Genomic DNA, 20,492 nt, shown 5'->3' on the forward strand with positions numbered 1-20,492 from the left:
ATATTTTGATAGACTTAAAATTAGTCGAAACGTCAATCAATGACGTTATCTTTATAAAAATATTATTTGACATATTTGTCAATGTCAAGAACTAATTTTTTTTCTAATAATTCTCAAAATTTCTTTGGTTTCGGCCCACCTACAGCAATTTTTGTATAAAAAAATGCGTTAAAAATCACAATTTTGTTACGTTGAATTGATCAGTCAATAATATTTAATTATTCGAAAAATAACATCAACGAAATGAAATATATGACATCAAGTGACATAAGATGTCAAATATTTTATTACTGTCACAACTTGTAGACACTTTTTTGTGTTTGCGCAATTTTATATTTTCTTTTTATATTGTGATTGGAATTCGTTATGGATTTTCATCCTTCTGACGTTCCTATAGGTATGAAACCCTACAATCTTAAAGAAATTACTCATAAACAGCAGGAACAACTTAATCGATTCAAATTGGAACAAATTAGAAAAAATCACAGGTAAAGAGATTCTACTTATAAATGTTTTCATACTTTAACGCACAGTATAAAAAAAACAGTTTGTTAATCACCATCTTTTTGTTTTAACTCAATGATATGTTCACAACTATAATCCTAAATCAGTCACAGGAATAGTTTGATTGGACGCTGAGTGTTGGGCTACAGCTGGTACTTGCAATTTCATGAAACCAGCTAATAAAGATTTTGAAAATCAAAAGAATGAATGGGAAAATTCGGTACACTATATATATATACAGGGTGTCCAGCATAAGAATCGTCACAACGGGGAGCCTAAAATATGAAATTTATTATTAAATTAAAATATTAAATTTAGAATCATAATTCAATAAACAGAAGTACTGAATTCCAAATTGTCAAATTTGATGTATAAATTCATAGCCAAATTCCGATTTTTGTCTGTTCAAATTTTCGTTTTTCAATTCCTTGCTGCCTAAAGAATCTCCCTGAAAATTAGATCCCAAATTTACTATTCATCTGTAACATTTTGAGCCCCTACAAATCGCTAAAGTTGTATCCATTTGACTATCTTCGCCTAGAATTTTTTTTAGAATTCACAGGCAACTTGACAATATTAAAACAAGTCGCAGGCTTTATTGCTTTCCTGAATAAATACGGGGACATCTACATTTTTAACTTCTAACAGAGATATATCGCCTCCTAGTGTTGGTACTGGCAGAATCTCAGCTGCCTGGTGAGCTCCTAGAGGTTGACGAAGGATAATTTCCAAAGTCAGTACAACAAAAGTTGTTGAGGTGATTCATCCCTAGCATCACGGAAGTATACGAAACACGTTTTGATCTTTTTCCAATCGAAAATTCAAAGACTTTTTCACAATACAAATCGTGAATAATTGGATTGAATTGGGTCAGTTCCAAGCATACCCCGAAGACGCTAATCGACTTATAGGCCAGACCAGAACTTGGACAGCATAGAGAATAGAAAAAATGTCGCTGACCTGACTATGTTTCACCTACATCATAATGGCAAATATATCGGTAATTTGGTGAAGTGGAAGCCCTTGGAATCAGCTTCCAAACCACTACAAACTACTGAAGTTCAAGATCAATATATTTTTATATAAAAAATTGCTAAATAAATGTGGACACGTTTGAACTTCGTCTTCTCTAATTTAGGTATTTGAAGGCACATCCGGAAATAAAATGTATCACCAGCACTTTGCTACGAGCAATACTAAAAACACGCCCCACGTACGAAATCAAAGAGTTTTTCACTCGATACGTCGTAGAGAACCGCTCAAAATTGGAGGAACTAATAGAAAATACCAGATCGGGAGTCACTAAATCGGAAACTGACTTAGAAACATACGATGAAGCTCATATTTGTAAATTTGACATAGACGAAGTTATATGGATGAAAAGACAACCCGCCCTATTTGAAATGTATAAAGGACTTCAAGAATTATCATGTGGTAGAAACTCCATCAGAATTACCGATGATCACGATAATTTATAAGTCGAGTCAATTATTTTAATTATATTAATTCTAAGATATCATTTTGTATATAATGGTGGAATAAAAACTTTTGTTTACAAACTTTGTATTCAATCAAGTTCAAAATGAACGCACTTGAAACTAATCACGGAATTACTTATAGTCCATTCGTTCAGCAAAACCAATTAACTCTATTTGAATTAAAACATAAATTCGCATAGAAAGGTTTGAGATTGTGAATTTGTGTATTAATAATATCTGCATAGAATATAATTAAGTCAAACTCTAAACTTGATAATCAAAAGTGGAAGAAAACATTTAAAATACTGATATTTATAATTAGTTAGTCAAGGACGTCGAGGTCAACATATTTTCAATTAAATATTCTATAGCTTTTTGACATTTCTCAATTTTGATAATGATTACAACAAAATATATCACAGATTCATTTAGCAATCGTGGCAATCGGGGTGTATGTAGCTTGGACATTTGATGATTAGTAGTGAATTTCCTTTTTAGACGACGCCATCTGATAGTTGTTCGTTTTGTATTCATTTACATACCGAAAGTTACGTTTTAAGTGTTCCATGTAGTAAAAGTGACAGTTCCGTACTGCAAAACACTCTCGGGACGTTCTGGAGTACTCTAGTCACTTCAATGTTGACAGTTGACAGTTTCACTTCGATGATTTTGCATAACCTTAAATTTTTAATTTTCTTTCTGGAATTAATGAATAACAATGAATGACTTTCAGTCTTTGGCATACAAATAACTATTTTGGAGATGTCAGAAAAACCAGAATTTGGTGGAAATTGGAAATAGTAATCTAATAGCTGTGTGCTCTCTAAATAAAATATGATTTTTTTGTACAATCTAGGTTATAGCTACAAATTTTCACATCCATTTTATCCAAAAAATACAAGTACACTTTGCATTTAATGTTTTATGAACGTGAAGGTTCTCCACAAAAAAAATGAAGCATCGGGTTTGCACAACTTCTTAACCTCTTCTTTTTATTTATGATCATTATGGTAGACCCAAACCCAGAATCAGGAACTTTCAAAACCTTAGTAAATGGACTTTAGTACGCCAAGCACTTATTTCTAAGAATTATCCGGCGATAATACTAAGCAAGTCGCTTTTACTTGGTATAGTAGCCAAGCATGACTCATACAGTCGATTTTTTTAGTTTCGTGCTTTTTTTTGATCTATTGGCAAATTATGTGTATCCAACGATATGAGTTTACGCACACCATCGATGTTTTCTAGTACAACAGCCGATTTTGGACGACCTTCATCTTATAGCGAAGTGCGATCACGATTGAATTCGGAAAATCAGCGAATCGATCGAGATGGTGCTTAATCCCCGAAAGTTGAACCGAATTGCATGAAAACGTTCGCCAAGATGAATCTTTCTACTGAGTACGTTCACCATTAGAAATGTCAAACTTTATGGCGAGAATGACATATTCATTTCAGTGTTGCCATATCTCAAAGCTTGACAGAAATCAAAGTTTATAGAAGCGTATAACACGTCAATACTAACGCAACTTAATACTTATTTTTGCTGCGTTTTGAATGTTCCATGTAGTGAAAATGACAGTTCCGTACTGCAAAACACTTTCGGGACGCTCTGGAGTGACTCTAGCCACTTCAATGTTGACAGTTGACAGTTTCACTTCGATGATTTTACATAACCTTTTTAATTTGTTTTATCCGAAGTTTTATCTAAATTAATGAATGATGATGATAAAGAAAACATTGCAAATATCATTAAGTACATTATATTGTTCAATAAACAGAATGTTTATAATTCTCAATTATTTATTTACTTTCCTCAGTGTAATTGAAAAAGTTTTGCGTCGTCTAAAAAATGTTGTGTACGCCGCGGCTGAAATACAACTTTGTTGCACTTTCAGTCCTTGGCATACAAATAACTATTTCAATCATCCAGTATTTTACGAAGTGGTTTCACATTATTTTCTTCCCTATGCCTTGTTGTTTCTTCAATAATTCATCGTAGGCAAAATTTCAAAAAAATCAACTAAGAAATAACATTGAGAAGGAAAAATATTTGGTAGATTCAACACGGAGGAAGGTTAAAAAATATAAGCTAGAGCAAAGTAGATGATGATTGAAATACGCGGAAAAATCATAAAATCAAAGCTAGATCAATGGAAAGAAGCTAAAAGAAAACTTTCAAAGGCTTAAAAATCATTAATGAAAATGAAAGAGTTATGAAGAAGTGAATAAAGTATGTTAGAAACGACATTCAATGAATGAAATGTTTTTCTTAGTAAAATAGATGAAAATAACTTAATATTTATTTCCATTAAGACTTTCCCTTGAAATTAAAATAGTTATGAGATTTATTATACCGCTATATTCTCTCGGCGATAATTTCCTCGAACAGAACGAGAAGTTGATATGAAAAGAAAGAAAAAAAAACGCGTGATGCAACGAAAGCTTTCCCAACCCCCTTTTCCCTCGAAAATCGCGAAAAGCGGGAAACCTGACGAACCAATGGCCGACCTTCTGAATATTACTTCCATAAATCCATCATATTCATAGCCTGGCTTGATGCTATTGGTAGACGTGGCGCATTGCAGACTTCCTTTCTCTCCGCCCCGATGCCGACGCTGGATGCCTCCGATATTAATATCGAATTTTTGCTAAGTCTGAAGTCGCGAAGAGATACGCGCACGCTCCCTGCCGGACATATACTGGACCTCATTATAGAAGAGGAACGATATCCACTCGTGGCGGGCGAGAGAGGAAACAAGATCGGGAAAGGAGAGGAGAAAGGAGGTGGAAGGACTCCTATGCTGTTCCTAGTAGCGGCAATTCTGAAAGATTTCAATTTAGCGCACTGATGGGTTGTATGTGTGTTATGTGTGTGTGTGTGTGTGTGTGTGAGGAGAGAGCAATGGACAGCTCATTGCCGGAGAAACAGAAATAGAGATACATTTCCAAAAATACTGAAAAATTATCATAAACATGCTCATTATTAAGCAGATTAGACGTCATTAACAATTGGTACACACCATAACAGAATAATCAATCTATTTTTCTGATCAATACAATATCTAATATAATTGAAATTAATACGTTTGATGGATATAAAACAATAATCTACTCAATATTGTACCTTGACGTTTCTATTATGCACTTTCCGTTTCGCCTTTTGTCGTCTAATTAACTCACTTTAACTACAACTGCAACTCCCGCTTGAACCAGTTCCTCTGACATCTTCAAGACCAAAGCTACTAGCAACTTGTGCAAGAGCTATCCACGGTCTTTTCTTCAGTTTTTGTTGTGAATCCTTCTTTATAAGTTGAGCTAAAATAACTACTTCGTCTTGGACAATGCATTGGGTCATTACAAACTGAATACGAGACATTTTATCTAAACTGCGCATGCTTGAGAGTACATTGAACCGAGCTGGAAGCTTCCTTAGTCGGAACAACTTCCACTTATAGAAACTTCTTCTTTATTATTCTTTTATTAATTTTGAAAAATGGTGTACGCAAATCCTCCACCATTTTTTTAAAATAAAATGAATTCAAACTCGCTAGATTTGTTTGATATTTCTTTAATATGAAGTCGTGATACCCCGCCGCTGAGGAAACAGAAACGGGCCACCACCACTGTCGCACCGCCGCCGGCGACGTACCGTACCGTGCGCTCGGCCGCCGCACAACTTGAAAATCAATAACATCTTTGAGCAAACACTTGGCAGTGCACACACGCATCGCTTTCCCAGGGGTTCGGATGGACGGTAGACGGTGGTGTCCGAAAAGGACGTAAATGCGAGAAGGAAAAAGGGAAAGGGGCAAAGGTTCAGCTTTTCTACGTTACACGGTGACAAAACTTCATTATTATGTTTCTAAATCTTCTTGATTCTTCTAGATCTATTCTAATTTAAAATTAGTATTTCAATTACAGGTAAAAATTTGACGTTTCGACCTGTTGCGATCAAAATAAAAATAAATCGAAAAAATTTTACAGAAATTTTACATTTCAAGAATATGTAGCAGCCACCGTTCAAATTATTGGTAGGTATATTAAAATTTTACAACATAGAGCTACGAATTTTACTCAAATTATTTAACATTCACAGCTTTTTCTTTATTTTGAATGTGGATCTAAAAATTCTCTTTTTCGTGTATTAGATTCCGTTCCAAAAATTTTTAAATCTTTATAATTTAATCGAACATTATTACTGTGTAAACTTCTTTCTTGCATGGCCAGAATAAATTCAAAAACAACTTTTTTTAAAATGATCTTTATTTTTATTGTGTTTACATCTATCTGACGCCAGTCTCGATCAGTGTTACCAACCTAACCTCTCAAAATTCCCGTTCCAGAGCGCGAAATTCGAATTAAAATATAAAAATGCCTACACTACAATATGTATATGTTAAAACAGATTTCTATTTTGATAATCATGATGTAGGTGATCTAATGATTAATAAAAAAACGCAAATTGTCAATGTCAAGTCGTATTTTGATAAATTTTCAACTGTCCTTCAAAAGAAGAAAAAAACTAATTTTAAATCAGACTTAAAATTAAGACGATTTAGAAACATAAACATATCGAAACGTCTAAGAAATAAGAAATTGAAAAACTTTATTATATAGGGCGTCACAAAAAGAGTAAAAGTCGTAAAATATTCGAGTAAACAATTTTTTTTCGTATGATCAACATTTGAGGTTATAAACACTTAACCTTACATTATTCTACTATAAATTATAGACAATTTCAATGTTTTTCAAGTATCGTACTGTATTCTAAAGCTATTAGATTTTTTTCACTGCACAGAAGATTTTGTATTTTTGTCCACGCGAATATGTTCAAGATTTTTTTATATCTCGGTTTACAACATTCTTATCTATGCCCTATCTTTAGCTCCTTTGTGGTCTTCCTCTTCACCTTTGCCTTTCTTCAATCCAATTATTAACCAGTATTCTGTTATTCAACATTATTTGTACAAAACCAAGACAATTTCTTTAAAATTCCAAACGGTGAAAAAGTAATTTGCATTTGAATGTTCTCCATGATACTATTCTGTATCTTTGTCAAAAATAATAATTAAGATTAATAATATGTTGTTTGTCCCCTGATATTAAAAACTTATTCGCTAGTTATGAGTATTTCTCGCTCGTTAAATGATATACGAGGTCTGGTTATTAAATAACGAGACGCCGCGCCTATAGGGCGTCCTAGACGGGTGCGTTGGGTATGTAGATATCTCGTCTATACACTTCCCTAAACACCTTGAAAGGTTAGAAAAAAATCTGCTTTGAAAATGATCCGATTTGAATCGATCGAAGCGATAAAACAAAAAACGACGAAACTGCTAAACGCTCTCACCAAAGAAGACTTCCAGCAATGCTTCGATCAATGGAACAAACGTATAGAAAGGTGTGTGGTACGGGGAAAGCAATATATTGAAGAAAAACATTCGAATGTAGAATAATTTTTATAATCAAACCCTTTTTCGTAACCAGTTAATAGTCAGACCTCGTAATATTGATATATAATAAGGAAACGATAATTATTTACACCTATTCGAGTCTTTTTGTAAACTTACCCAAATAAGTTATCAATTAATTCGATAATATATAATCAATATCAAAAAAAAATAATTTGACATGTTTATATAGTCCACTATGTATTTTTTTCTTCTTTTTTCGCGAAATGAAATTCTGAACCCTATACCCGCTACCTTCTCCATTCAGTCCCTTCCTGGCGATGCTGACGAAGATGACGAAGACAGAGGAGGATTATTAATCTTGTCTTTGTCATTTCTTTAAGTGAAAGAATGGACCTGAATTGTGTACACTCTTCCCGTTGTTTGTTTTTCTTTAGGAATTGGATACGAATCTCGTGTTTAAATTACCAATTAAAAAAGTTGTAATACTCGATTTAACTGTATAATTATTTCCAAAATACAGTTCTCCAACAATCATCTCAATAAACAATATCTTTAATATAAACTGTTTTTAAAAACTATGATTAATCAGTCTTATTTCAAGTAGAGTCACCTTGATGAACAATTGTGTAATCTCCTGGGTGTTTCGAAATATAGATCTAACTCTTTATGTGGATTTAAATTTGAATTTAAAACTTTTGGAAATCGCTTGGCTTGTATTGAAAACGTTTCCATCATCTACTGTATCCGCCTTGACATTATATTTTCCAATCTGTTCAATACCAAGCTTCTAGTTTTGACGACCTTGTTATTATACCAATAAACCAGATGCTGAAGGTCTTCCTCAAAGTCTACCTTTGTACAATTTACAAAAAGTTCGAACTGACGAAGGCAGTGGAAATCAAGAGAAAACTTAGACAATGATGGTTTCTTCTTTTCAACATCTACTCGCAGGAAATTCTACAAAAGCCTTCGAAAATAATGCAGAAATATAATATGGTCTTACACTTAAATTTAAGAAGATCAAATATATGATTGTTACCAAAACTGAAACTTCCAATGAACAACTGCATGTGGAAGGCAAAAGTCTGGAAAGAATCAAGAGGTTTGAGCTCCTGGATACCTCAAAGCATTACTGTTCAGAAATAAGTATTCGAATTAAGGAATCCCGTGTTTTGTTAAAGCAGATCAGAAAGCTTCTTCGTAACCTGAGCTTGGAGCGAAGAAGGTATTTCCAGTACTTTTGTATGTTGTAGAAAGTTGAAATAAAGTAGGATGCCAAGAATAGCATGGAAAGATCATGTAGACGAATGAAGAAGGTCGTAGAGATCCTGCATGAAGTAGAAACTTCAATGTCTTGGTAAAGTTGCGATCCTACAGGTCATAATTTAGAGAAAAATCTGTTGGAAAAAGATGTATTGGAAGAAGAAAAATATTTTAGCCGGACAGTCAACGAAAATGACATAACTTTACACCATCTAACCTATTTAGAGCCGCCGCTTCCAAATTCAAAATAGTTAAGATGATAGTTAACCTTCGAAATAGAGAAGCATAGGCCACTTAATCCTGGAAAGGACCTTTCTCCTACAGAAACATCATAATGTTTATTATTGAAATAAAACTGTTATTTAGTTGAATACATACTAGCTTTTACCCGTGGCTTCGCTCGCATCGAATCCATTAAATAAGTATCAGAAATCATTATAATAGAAAAGAACGAAGTCTGTAGCTATATTAGAACCTGAGATATAGATCTTTGAATGTAGAAAAATTGCCAAAAACCTACAAAAATCCATAACTCCACGTTGAATGTCCGCCCTAGCTCCTCTCCAACTCAACCGATTTAAGTGTTCAAAATCTCAAAAGAAAGAGGATGTTTCAGCAAGTGTTCTTAAATCAAAACAAACTTTGTACCTATATTAGAACTTGAGATATAGATCTTCGAATGTAGAAAAATTGCCAAAAACCTACAAAAATCCATAACTCCACGTTGAATGTCCGCCCTAACTCCTCTCCAACTCAACCGATTTAAGTGTTCAAAATCTCAAAAGAAAGAGGATGTTTCAGCAAGTGTTCTTAAACCAAAACGAACTTTGTACCTATATTAGAACTTGAAATATAGATCTTTGAATGTAGAAAAATTGCCAAAAACCTACAAAAATCCATAACTCCACGTTGAATGTCCGCCCTAGCTCCTCTCCAACTCAACCGATTTAAGTGTTCAAAAACTCAAAAGAAAGAGGATGTTTCAGCAAGTGTTCTTAAACCAAAACGAACTTTGTACCTATATTAGAACTTGAGATATAGATCTTTGAATGTAGAGAAATTGCCAAAAACCTACAAAAATCCATAACTCCACGTTGAATGTCCGCCCTAGCTCCTCTCCAACTCAACCGATTTGAGTGTTCAAAATCTCAAAAGAAAGAGGATGTTTCAGCAAGTGTTCTTAAACCAAAACGAACTTTGTACCTATATTAGAACTTGAGATATAGATCTTTGAATGTAGAGAAATTGCCAAAAACCTACAAAAATCCATAACTCCACGTTGAATGTCCGCCCTAGCTCCTCTCCAACTCAACCGATTTAAGTGTTCAAAATCTCAAAAGAAAGAGGATGTTTCAGCAAGTGTTCTTAAACCAAAACGAACTTTGTACCTATATTAGAACTTGAGATATAGATCTTTGAATGTAGAGAAATTGCCAAAAACCTACAAAAATCCATAACTCCACGTTGAATGTCCGCCCTAGCTCCTCTCCAACTCAACCGATTTAAGTGTTCAAAAACTCAAAAGAAAGAGGATGTTTCAGCAAGTGTTCTTAAACCAAAACGAACTTTGTACCTATATTAGAACTTGAGATATAGATCTTTGAATGTAGAGAAATTGCCAAAAACCTACAAAAATCCATAACTCCACGTTGAATGTCCGCCCTAGCTCCTCTCCAACTCAACCGATTTAAGTGTTCAAAAACTCAAAAGAAAGAAGATGTTTCAGCAAGTGTTCTTAAACCAAAACGAACTTTGTACCTATATTAGAACTTGAGATATAGATCTTTGAATGTAGAGAAATTGCCAAAAACCTACAAAAATCCATAACTCCACGTTGAATGTCCGCCCTAGCTCCTCTCCAACTCAACCGATTTAAGTGTTCAAAATCTCAAAAGAAAGAGGATGTTTCAGCAAGTGTTCTTAAACCAAAACGAAGTCTCTATCTTGAATAGAACCTGAGATATTGAGGATAGAACATGTGTATGTGAAAAACTCCCATAGGTAATGTACAGGGGGAAATTGCATTTGAGTATAACTTGAGAATGGTGAAAATTAGATGAAATCCGATGGTTGATAGCTGATCTGTGCAACAATACCTTACATTGAAAAAAAAAATTAAGCAAATCGGTTGAGTAGAACGCCTGAACGGACTCGGAATGGAAATCATCAATTTTTTTAATATATAAGATTGTAGATGAAATCAACTGTATTGTGAATCATTTTTAGATACCAATTTCGTAATTTTTCGTCTAACTATTCGTTTAAAAAAATCGAAATCCTTTTGTAAAAGTTCTTTGTACGTTCTAAAAATTCTATTTGAAAGACGAATCTCCTGTTGCATTATAAAGAATGAGAAATGCAATATCAACATCTTATCTCCGAGTCCATCTTGGACTATTCCTTTGACTGGACATCGCATCTAAAGCGCTCCATTTTTCTTGGTCTTTGTCAAGTCCCCGAGGGTCCAAAAGAGGTGCTATCCAACGTATATACATATATACACACGGAGGCGGACGAAGGAGAGACGTTAAGTGCTTTCAACAACTCTACTTCACTTTATTACTCTTTTCTAATTTTAAATATACTGGAGGGTGTATTTTCGATGGTAGGAGATTTTCTTCTACTCACTTTATAGTATAGGATGAAAAAAAAACTAAGCGGATAAGTTTTTTTTATTGATTACGAAATATTAGATGGGTTTCTATATACGTGATTTACAAAATGGATTAAATTAGGATAATTATTTCAAAAACTAATTATATTACTCCCTAATCTAAAACTGTGTGGGATATTCATGGGAAATTGGGGTAAATTTTAAGTTTAAAGGGTAAAGTTTTTAAAGCTATTGGGCAGTTGTCGAAAATAACTGTTAATACATGACGTTTTTCCAAATCGTATGATCGGCGTCTTCAGAAGTTGCTTGCTGCTCCGACTGATTCTGAGACAGGAATTCTGATAATCAGTCGACAACTCCTGAAGATGCCAGCCGCCCGAATTGACGAAACGTCAGGTAGCTATAGCTAGACATTACTGTAGGGATGTAGGGAAATAATATTTGAGACACAGCCAGTTTTTAATGAGAAGAAATGAATATGAAGAAAATTTATATAAATTTAGTGAAATTGCACAAAATGTTTCTTTTAGAGGTTTACAACTTTGAGCTGGCAACGCTGTATAAACTGGTAATTGCTTTTTGTTCTGAGGAACGCGTGCAAATTATTAAAACTATTAAAACAAAAATTTTGTTCAGTACGTACTGAAGAAACTGTACAGAGAAGGATCATACAAGATCCAAATCAATCAAATCGCGGTAGTACTCAATAATTTCAGTTTTTTTTTTTATAAATTTTGCCTTAAAAGCTTGCAGGATTTAATTAAAACCAAACGGTGATTTCGGTGAATGGACTTATGTACACATTGATTTTGAGCATTTGGAATGACGGTAATCCGCGGAAAATTACTGTTTGGTGCGTTTTATGGGCTGGAGGAATGGTGCATCTGTCTTCAATTACGATGTTAAAGGATATTACCGTCAGGACAAGGTCAGAAAGTCACCCCATGTGACGGCCTGTTTTAAGGATTTATTTTCTACTACCAGTAAATAGATAGAGCCTTAAGTTTATTATCATTTATCAACATATATTTCGACAGTATAAATATAAATTTTAAGCAAAAATTATTGTGTAGAACTTGAGTTACAGCGTTCTGAACACCCCCTCGCTCGCACTTCCACCACGATTCCGGCTGATTAGCTTATCTGAAACAAAAAAAAACAAGGCGTTCTAATCTGTAAGCCTAAATGCACGGAATGCACTATTACCAAATGAATATACAAAAAATTGGACTTTTGATAGATATTTGAAATAAAAGTTGCGAATTTTGCGTTTTTTTTTTTTGGTTTTTTGGTATAAACAAATCGAAATTTTGGAATATTTCGATTGATAATAGTTCATTCCATGCGTTTACAGGTGTTGAGTGTGTCCCATAAATTTCAAGTCAATTGGTCAAGCCGTTTTTGAGATACGATGTAGGAAAGTTTGAATAACACAGTTTTGAGAAAAACGCGTTTAAAGTTTCTAGTCCATTCAAATCAATCAATGTAGAAACTCCAAATAGAGATGACACAATCAATTCATCCTGTGGTTTTCCTGATTCTTCATTCATAGTTTTTTCTTGCGTCTCAGCGAAGATGTGGAAATTTGATTGTTTTCCAGTAGTTCAGTATAAGTTGAATTTCCAAAAACCCGAATATATGTCCATGAAGTTGCAGAAAAGATTGATTCCTTCGTGTCCAGCTCCTAATAATCGCATCACAAATACAAACCGGAGATTAACTTCAAATGCATTTTCGATCAATGGGCCTGAGTTAATAACTGTTTTTCACACTCACACGATAAAATAATTTTAAAACTTAAGCCACTGAAGATTGATTACGAAATAGATACTTTTACAAGTTTTACATATTACCATTTCAGAAGTTGCAGCGAATAAAAAAACAAACTCCAAAATGCAGTACACGAAATTCGAAGCGATGCTTCATGCTATTTTGAAGTTGAAGCTGTTTCATTTTGGGCGGTAAAACGGTTTCCACTAAACTTTCTTTTTTTACTACAACCAGTCATTATGAAAAAAAATAATTTGTAGTTGTTGGACTCTTTCAAGACTAAAATAACATTTAGAAATTTCTGTTTAAGCTTGTAGAAACTTGTATAAATGTATATATGTATAAAAGGGGGGCCAGGTATAAAGTCGTACCCCAACTACCAGCTCATCGATACGAACAGCTCTTTCTTCTACCTGCTGTATCTTGAAAACGACTCCGAATTTTCGAAAATCATTTTACTACAGTATTCTAGACATGATTTTTTTGAACCCATCACCTGGGACGGCCCCCTTAATACCTCTATTAGCTGGTAGTAACGTTGCTGAAGCTTCAACAGAACCAACCTTTTAATGAAAGATTAATTTGACGTAATGGTCCAATAAATTGATGGTATGATGTAAAGTCACTAGTTTACGTTGATAAATCGATCTCCTGGAAATCAACATTTGAAGAATTATTAACGAAATACGCCAGTCACAGCGGCCCCAAAGTTAAACATTAATGTCATAAAATCTAATAAAGTCCGTTTTATTGATATTAAAAATATATTTTTCTGCTTTATTATGATCTAAAAACTGAATCAATGATTATATAGATAGGTATAAAGACAACGGACCTGGTTACATAGATAAAAACCTAATAAACGATTAATATGAACTCTAAAATGTAATAAATATCATGAAATAAATTTTTATTGATCAAGCTGCTCCCTATTAAAAATTTCCCTCCGTTCAATCATGATATAACCAACATTATATTCGATTTCCTTAATAAATCTCCACCTCTGAAAAAAACCACGCGCCGACGCTAGGCATCTTCTAGCGTCCATCCCCTCTTCTATATAATTTCATATTTCACCTTCATTGGTAGCTTCAACCTCGCCCCACCCAATCCCCTGCCGGTTATAATATTTCTGATATTTCATAAGCCGGATTTATGATTGGTAGCCAGTCCTCCCTAATATCATAACTCGACGACGTCGTTATGGCGTCGCGACGTCAGCTCCCAACAAAACTCAATATTATCAAACTATTTTTGTTATACAGCGTGTCCACGTATAAGAAAATGGGCGTATTGTGATGTTGATCCATTTTTCAAAATTATTTTTCGACTAATATCGTCAGTAGATTATTAAATTAACAAATTTGTTTTATTTATTATTTATTTTTTTTTATGTAGAAGCATTTTTCGATCGTTCCTCGTTTATAATTGACCCATTTTGATTTTTAATTGCTGACGGTATTTATAAACGGTATTTATAAATACCGTATATAAAAATACGGTTTATAAACCGCCTTCAAATTTACCGCAGTTTGACAATTTTTCAACTTAGAATCTATGTATTGAGTACGAAAACACAAATTCTATTAAATTTTAGAAACTGATTTTAGTTTAATTAAATGTGGGTCAAAGATAAGAGGTTTGAAATTTTCTTTTGTAAAGAAGCATTTTCATTTTACTCGTATTTAAAGAGGGTGTTTGACTTCTTTCAAGTTATTTTCGTGATACATAACAGCTGTTTTTGTTTATTTACTTTTTTTAGGATAATTTATGAAGGTTTTCAGACATTCGACTGAATTTTATGACAATGACTTATGAGAAGAGATTGCAGCTGGAAGCTTTCTTCTTAATATTATTCGAAGTTGGGGAAAGCTACAATTAAGACATTTTTTTTTAATAAATGGCTGTTTCGTGTTACGAATAGTTTTATTTTTATATACAATTCCGTTTCTTAAATTATGCAGTGAAAAGCTTTCAGTGGGGAAGCGGGGGGCAAGTAATCATTAGACTTATTTCATCAGTATACCAGGGAAAAGAAAATAATCCGAGGGGGCTAAGTCTGGCGAATAGGATGCGTTCACTATTGACGGCTGCTAATAAAATACTAAACGACGTGTACTTTCTAATAAAGCAACTACTGTTATCATCAATGTAAACTTACGATGCAATTTTTTATTTTCACAGTACAATTGCTACACTCTAGCTACGGGAAATTTGAAAAATGGGGAAAATATTACTGGAATATGTTCGTTTTAGTAATGAAACAATGGAAATCATAGTCTTATAGGTTTTATTCAATTATCAAAAATACTAAGTAATAATTACATTTCATGATGTCTTTCTCCGTGTGTGAGAAAAGAAAAAATTGTTTCATGATAATTCGTTAGTACTGAAATTATCCACTAAATCATTCAGGATGGATTCACATATTATTTTCGATGTATTTAACGATTTCGCTTGAGATTGCAAATCAATAGCTTTGTTCTATAATGGAAAATTATCAAAATTATCAAGTAGAAATATCAGAATCGAGAAAAAATTAGGCTGTGGAAGAGGAATAAAGCAATAATGAGAAAAAAACGCTGCGAATTAAGTTTCCAAGCAAATTAAACGACCCAAGCTAAAGAGAAATGCTAAAATACGACATACAAAACTCGAGTAGAAAAAAAATTATAATAAAACGTATCTTTATAATGCCAAAACATTTTTTTTTGTTGAATTTATAGACATTTTAACAATGCTACGTATTGCAGCCAAGTATTTTGAAACTGATGAATGCTACAAAATATATAAGTAAAAACCTCAAGTTTTTGAAAAAGTTGCGGCCATTATTTAAAATTTTACATTGGCAATCGGATTATGCTAATATAAAACATTAAATTTGATATAACGTTAATTTGTATTATCTTTTCTTTTCATTTATAAAAACATGTTTTTTAATATATTTTTTTCATTTTACTTGATCTTTTATAATCTTTGAAAATCAATATTATCTCGTTATTCTTTTGGAGTTTAAGACGTTTCAACTAGCAATCCAATTAACTTGAACAGTTTCTGTAATTTTCATCAATTTTTTTATTTTTGTTCCGCTCACTTCGTGATTCAATGATTGCAGAACTGATTATAACGAATTCGTAAAATTCAAATGTGCCGGAATCACAAAAGTTGACATCATGCTTAATTACTCATTTAATCCTTTCTACCCGTAGGGTGTAAAACTTGGGGTTGCGTCTCTTTTTTCATCGAGTCTTTCTTCGAAAATTCTTCCTATTTCTTTCGATCTTCTGTTTGTGGTAGCCCCTCATGTAGCTTTCTCTTTCCCATCTTCATCGCTTCGTTGATTTCGTCCATCTTGTCTTGGTTTTCCTCTTACTATTCTGACTTGTAAAATTCTTCTAATCCTTTTTCCAACCATTCTTTTCACATATCTGAATCATCTTAGTTGATTTTCTCCAACATATTGTTCTGCAGGTTTCATTTTTGATGGTGTGTTATCCTCAAATTTCTGGAAAACTCTCATTTCTGTTGTTTGCATCCTTTTCTCATTCCTGTTGTTTGCATCCTTTTCTCATTTCCGGTGTTTGCATCCTTTCCTTTTTTTCGTTGTTTGCATCCTTTTCTCATTCCTGTTGTTTGCATCCTTTTCTCATTTCTGTTGTTTGCATCCTTTTCTCATTTCCGGTGTTTGCATCCTTTCCTTTTTTTCGTTGTTTGCATCCTTTTCTCATTTATGTTGTTTGTATCCTTTTCTCATTTCCGGTGTTTGCATTCTTTTGAGTCGTTGTCCTTATTTTAGAACTTATGTCCATAAGGGTATAACTAGTCTTTTCTAAATTTCTGCTCTTTTATTTGAGTATTTCATTGTTCCTTAGAAAATATATTTTTATGGCGTTAAATAATTTCCCTTCGTTTGTTGCATTCCCACGTAACTTTCCAAAAATGGTTCGACAACGATTGTCCAAATTAAATTGAATCAAATATTCAGGAATTTACTCATAGATCTCATTTGAGAACCCATTTTCTCCTACTAGAAATATGAATCCTCATTTTAATGGTTATGGTAGGTTCTAGAATCAAGAATATACGTTAAAGGAGAGTCAAAATAAAACGACAAAAATTGTTGAGAATCGAAACTAAGTTGGAATTTTCTGAACCGTTGGCGATATTTATACTGAATACACTGTTTAGACCACCACTACACCAACACGTTTCGATTAGCAAGCTATCGTCTTCAGAGACCGAAGATAAACTAAAGGTCCTTGTTGTATCTCTGGACGTTAAGTGAAAAAGACCTTTACTAATAATGTAGCTGTACCCAACGGTTATGATATCGAAACGCACGTCAGACAATGTACTTGTGAGTGTTGGTGTAGTGGTAGTGTAAACAGTGTGTTCATTATGGGAATCAAAACTAGCCGATGCTACAAGAAGATTACAAGGATTTGTTTTCGAATAAGTAGAAATGTACCTTTCCTGCTTGTTCCAGAACAACAATACCGGAAGAGTCACTGCTAGTTAAAGAATCGCCATATCTTTCGGGGTTGTAATGACGCAACGATGAAACGCTGATGCAATACTCGCTAGCTATATCTAAAAAAAAAATCAAGATATCATTCAATAGCAGTCAAAAATAGGAAAACTTCTTTATTACTTTGATGAGGAACAGGGCCCAAAATTCAACTTTCTGTGCGTGTAATCTGTTAGACCCTAGGTATGTCTTGTCACGGGGAAAAAATCTACATCATTCAAAAACTCTTAAATGATGTTTTTTTTTGGTAAGAAACTTGTATTAAGTTTGAGTTTCTGGAACCGTTATCGGTTCTGGAACAGTTGTCGCCTCAATGGAAACGTGAAGACACTAGACTTGGCAGATAATGCGACGTGCAGGACGAAACCTCTAGCCACATAGTCTCGAGGTGTAAAATATTAAGGAACCTGATAGCGTAGATGAAAATTTCTGCTAGCGGAGTGGGATTAACAGATTTTCTGTAAGAAGTGGATTTTCCAGTATTGCAGCAAGAAATGGGGCCGCAATAGATCCTTTGCATCGCAGTATATAAGACACCCCGATATCTACATACTTACATACTATAACGCGTCCCTCGTAGCTACTTACCAGTCGGTTGTTTTGATTTTTTTGATGTAAAGTCACTTCCGTATATAATTTTCGAAAATTCGTTCAAATTTTGAAAAAAATAGTTTACCATAAACAGATCAATATCGGTGGATGGTCGTCGTCGTAGAACTTCCTTCAATAAAAGATTAACGACATTCTTTATTTCCGGATGAGATTTTATGTATTGATGATTTTCCCTTAAGACATTCAACTTATGATAATTTAATTGATTTTGTTGTTCCGGAGTTATTTCAACTTTAATAGCATAATCTTTCATACCTAAAATTGTGGATTTAAAAAATGCCGTACGGATAATTGGGAAAATACCTTTTGGAACGTTAGTAGGATGGAAATCTTCGAATCCTGTTGGTAATTCTTGAAAATTTTGGGTCATTATACTTAGTTTAAATTAATATAAGTTAAAATAAAATCACTTCAATATAATATACACACAAAAACAATACAAGTATCATGAAATAGTTGTAGAAAAAAATGACAAAAAGTTAAAATTTCTGACAAACATATAATTGATATATCATACAAATATCTTCTTCTTTCTTTATTCCATACCAATCAGCTGTTTGGTTTTTTCTTTCTCGAATTTCCTGTGATTAAAAATATGTCATTATGTCAAATAAACATAACCTCATTTAACATTCCTTCGATCTCCATGCCGTATCTTTTCGGAAAAAAGTTTTCAAAATTCGAAACACAGTTGTCAAACAACTTACTGGAACAGGCTCTCTGGTAATGTGGACTTCGATTTTTCTAGATTCTTAAAAACACTAACATATTTATTAATAAGGCTTCTTCATCGATTATAATCTCTCCCTCATCTGATAACCTCAATACTTACTTTAAGAATGTAGCAAAAAATTTATCAAATTTTATAACTCCTTCTAATGATTCCTCCTGTTTTGCGCTGAGATTAGTTTCCAAGAAACTGAACTCATCCACTTCCTTAACAGTCTGTCATGCCCTTATTGAGCCGCTTCTTAGATAAGCCCTTCCCTTCGGGGATACGTGTGGTGGGACTCAATTTGTTCACTGCGGGGACTTCTTTAAAAGATTGAAAATTCTGACTCTTCCTTCCTTATTCAACTTTGAATCCGTTTGCCTAATTCGTAAGTACGACTTTTCCAATTTAGGCTCAATATTTTACAATGCAAAAAAATGCACAATCATTTGCCAATTGAAATCAAATCGATATCATCTTTTCCCGCTATAATTTGAGGGCAAATTTACTTGAAAGTGCCTTGTAATCTGTAAACCACAGGGTGTTTCTAAATTCACGCGACGAAATTCAGGAGGGTATTGCTGGTATACGATTAAAATGGATCTTTCCTCAGCCTATTTCTTTCAGAGATATCACCCTTAAAAGGTAGTGACTAAAATTAGGTTTTTTTTCAAAAAATTTAGTAAAACTAGTAATTTTCGTGCAATCGCAAAGAATCAGGATACTTAGAAGACTTTTGGAGATGCCAGTTTTTAATTTTTTCCGAAGTAGAAAGCGCGGAACTCAATTTGAGACATTTTTCAAAACAACTTGACTGAGTGATCTTTCGAGCTCTACTACAATAAAATGGATCCAAGCAGAAAGTTGAAACTTTGTCTATAGCTTGTTCAGACTAGCCACTGGTGCGTGCATAAAGATTTTTGCAACCGCCTTTTTCTTTTTTAAAAAAACATGAAATATAACTATAAGTCGTTTAAAATATATTAAAAATAATACAGTTTTCACTAAATGCAATTAAAGAGGGCACTATCCTGATAAAATTATATCGGTATAGTGTCGTATACACATAAAGGAAAAATAAAAATTCCTGATTGAAAAATAGTATTATTCATTATCGGCCGCTAGTCGAGCGTTAGCATTTCTTGGGTAGACCATCAGAGCGATTGATGACCAAGGGTTATAAGGACGGATAATGGACCAAATTAGATTATCTAACGGACACTGGCCAAGCATGTGACGTCGATATTTCTCCGAAATGGTACCTATGAGAAATTCATTTGGTCGTTTATTTGAATCACACTAATTGGTTTGGATTGATCAACAGGCAGAAAATGGATACCGAAGAAGAAAATATATATTAGAACGATGTAAAGACATAGTTTCTTTGAAAGAAAATACGAGAAATAAAAAAAGATAAACGGGATTGAAATAATTCGGGTCATTTGACTCGGGTAAATATATTCAAAAATCATAAGACTTATCATAATCTATGTATGAGTAGTATGGTGGGAAAAATCGATTGAAAAATTCATTTTCACTGTATTTATATTGTACACGCTCTGTTCCTGTAAAAGTTACGGATTGTTAACCATTG

General features: G+C 33.5%; 2 protein-coding genes across 2 annotated transcripts; one reads left to right on the forward strand and one right to left on the reverse strand.

Annotated features, from left to right (window-relative positions):
* The first annotated feature begins 244 nt into the window (after positions 1 to 244).
* LOC130903861 (uncharacterized) lies at positions 245 to 2,057 on the forward strand. Its single transcript, XM_057816211.1, has 2 exons — positions 245 to 488; positions 1,643 to 2,057. The coding sequence occupies exons 1-2, from the start codon at positions 367 to 369 to the stop codon at positions 1,980 to 1,982; spliced, it is 462 nt and encodes a 153-aa protein (XP_057672194.1). The 5' UTR covers positions 245 to 366; the 3' UTR covers positions 1,983 to 2,057.
* Positions 2,058 to 15,319: 13,262 nt separating this feature from the next.
* LOC130903406 (uncharacterized) lies at positions 15,320 to 18,694 on the reverse strand. Its single transcript, XM_057815484.1, has 4 exons — positions 18,490 to 18,694; positions 18,163 to 18,441; positions 17,515 to 17,636; positions 15,320 to 15,530 (listed from the first exon to the last, which is right to left on the reverse strand). The coding sequence occupies exons 1-4, from the start codon at positions 18,554 to 18,556 to the stop codon at positions 15,417 to 15,419; spliced, it is 582 nt and encodes a 193-aa protein (XP_057671467.1). The 5' UTR covers positions 18,557 to 18,694; the 3' UTR covers positions 15,320 to 15,416.
* Positions 18,695 to 20,492: the final 1,798 nt, after the last annotated feature.

Source organism: Diorhabda carinulata, chromosome 2 (assembly GCF_026250575.1).
Source record: "Diorhabda carinulata isolate Delta chromosome 2, icDioCari1.1, whole genome shotgun sequence".
Lineage (NCBI taxonomy): Eukaryota > Metazoa > Arthropoda > Insecta > Coleoptera > Chrysomelidae > Diorhabda > Diorhabda carinulata.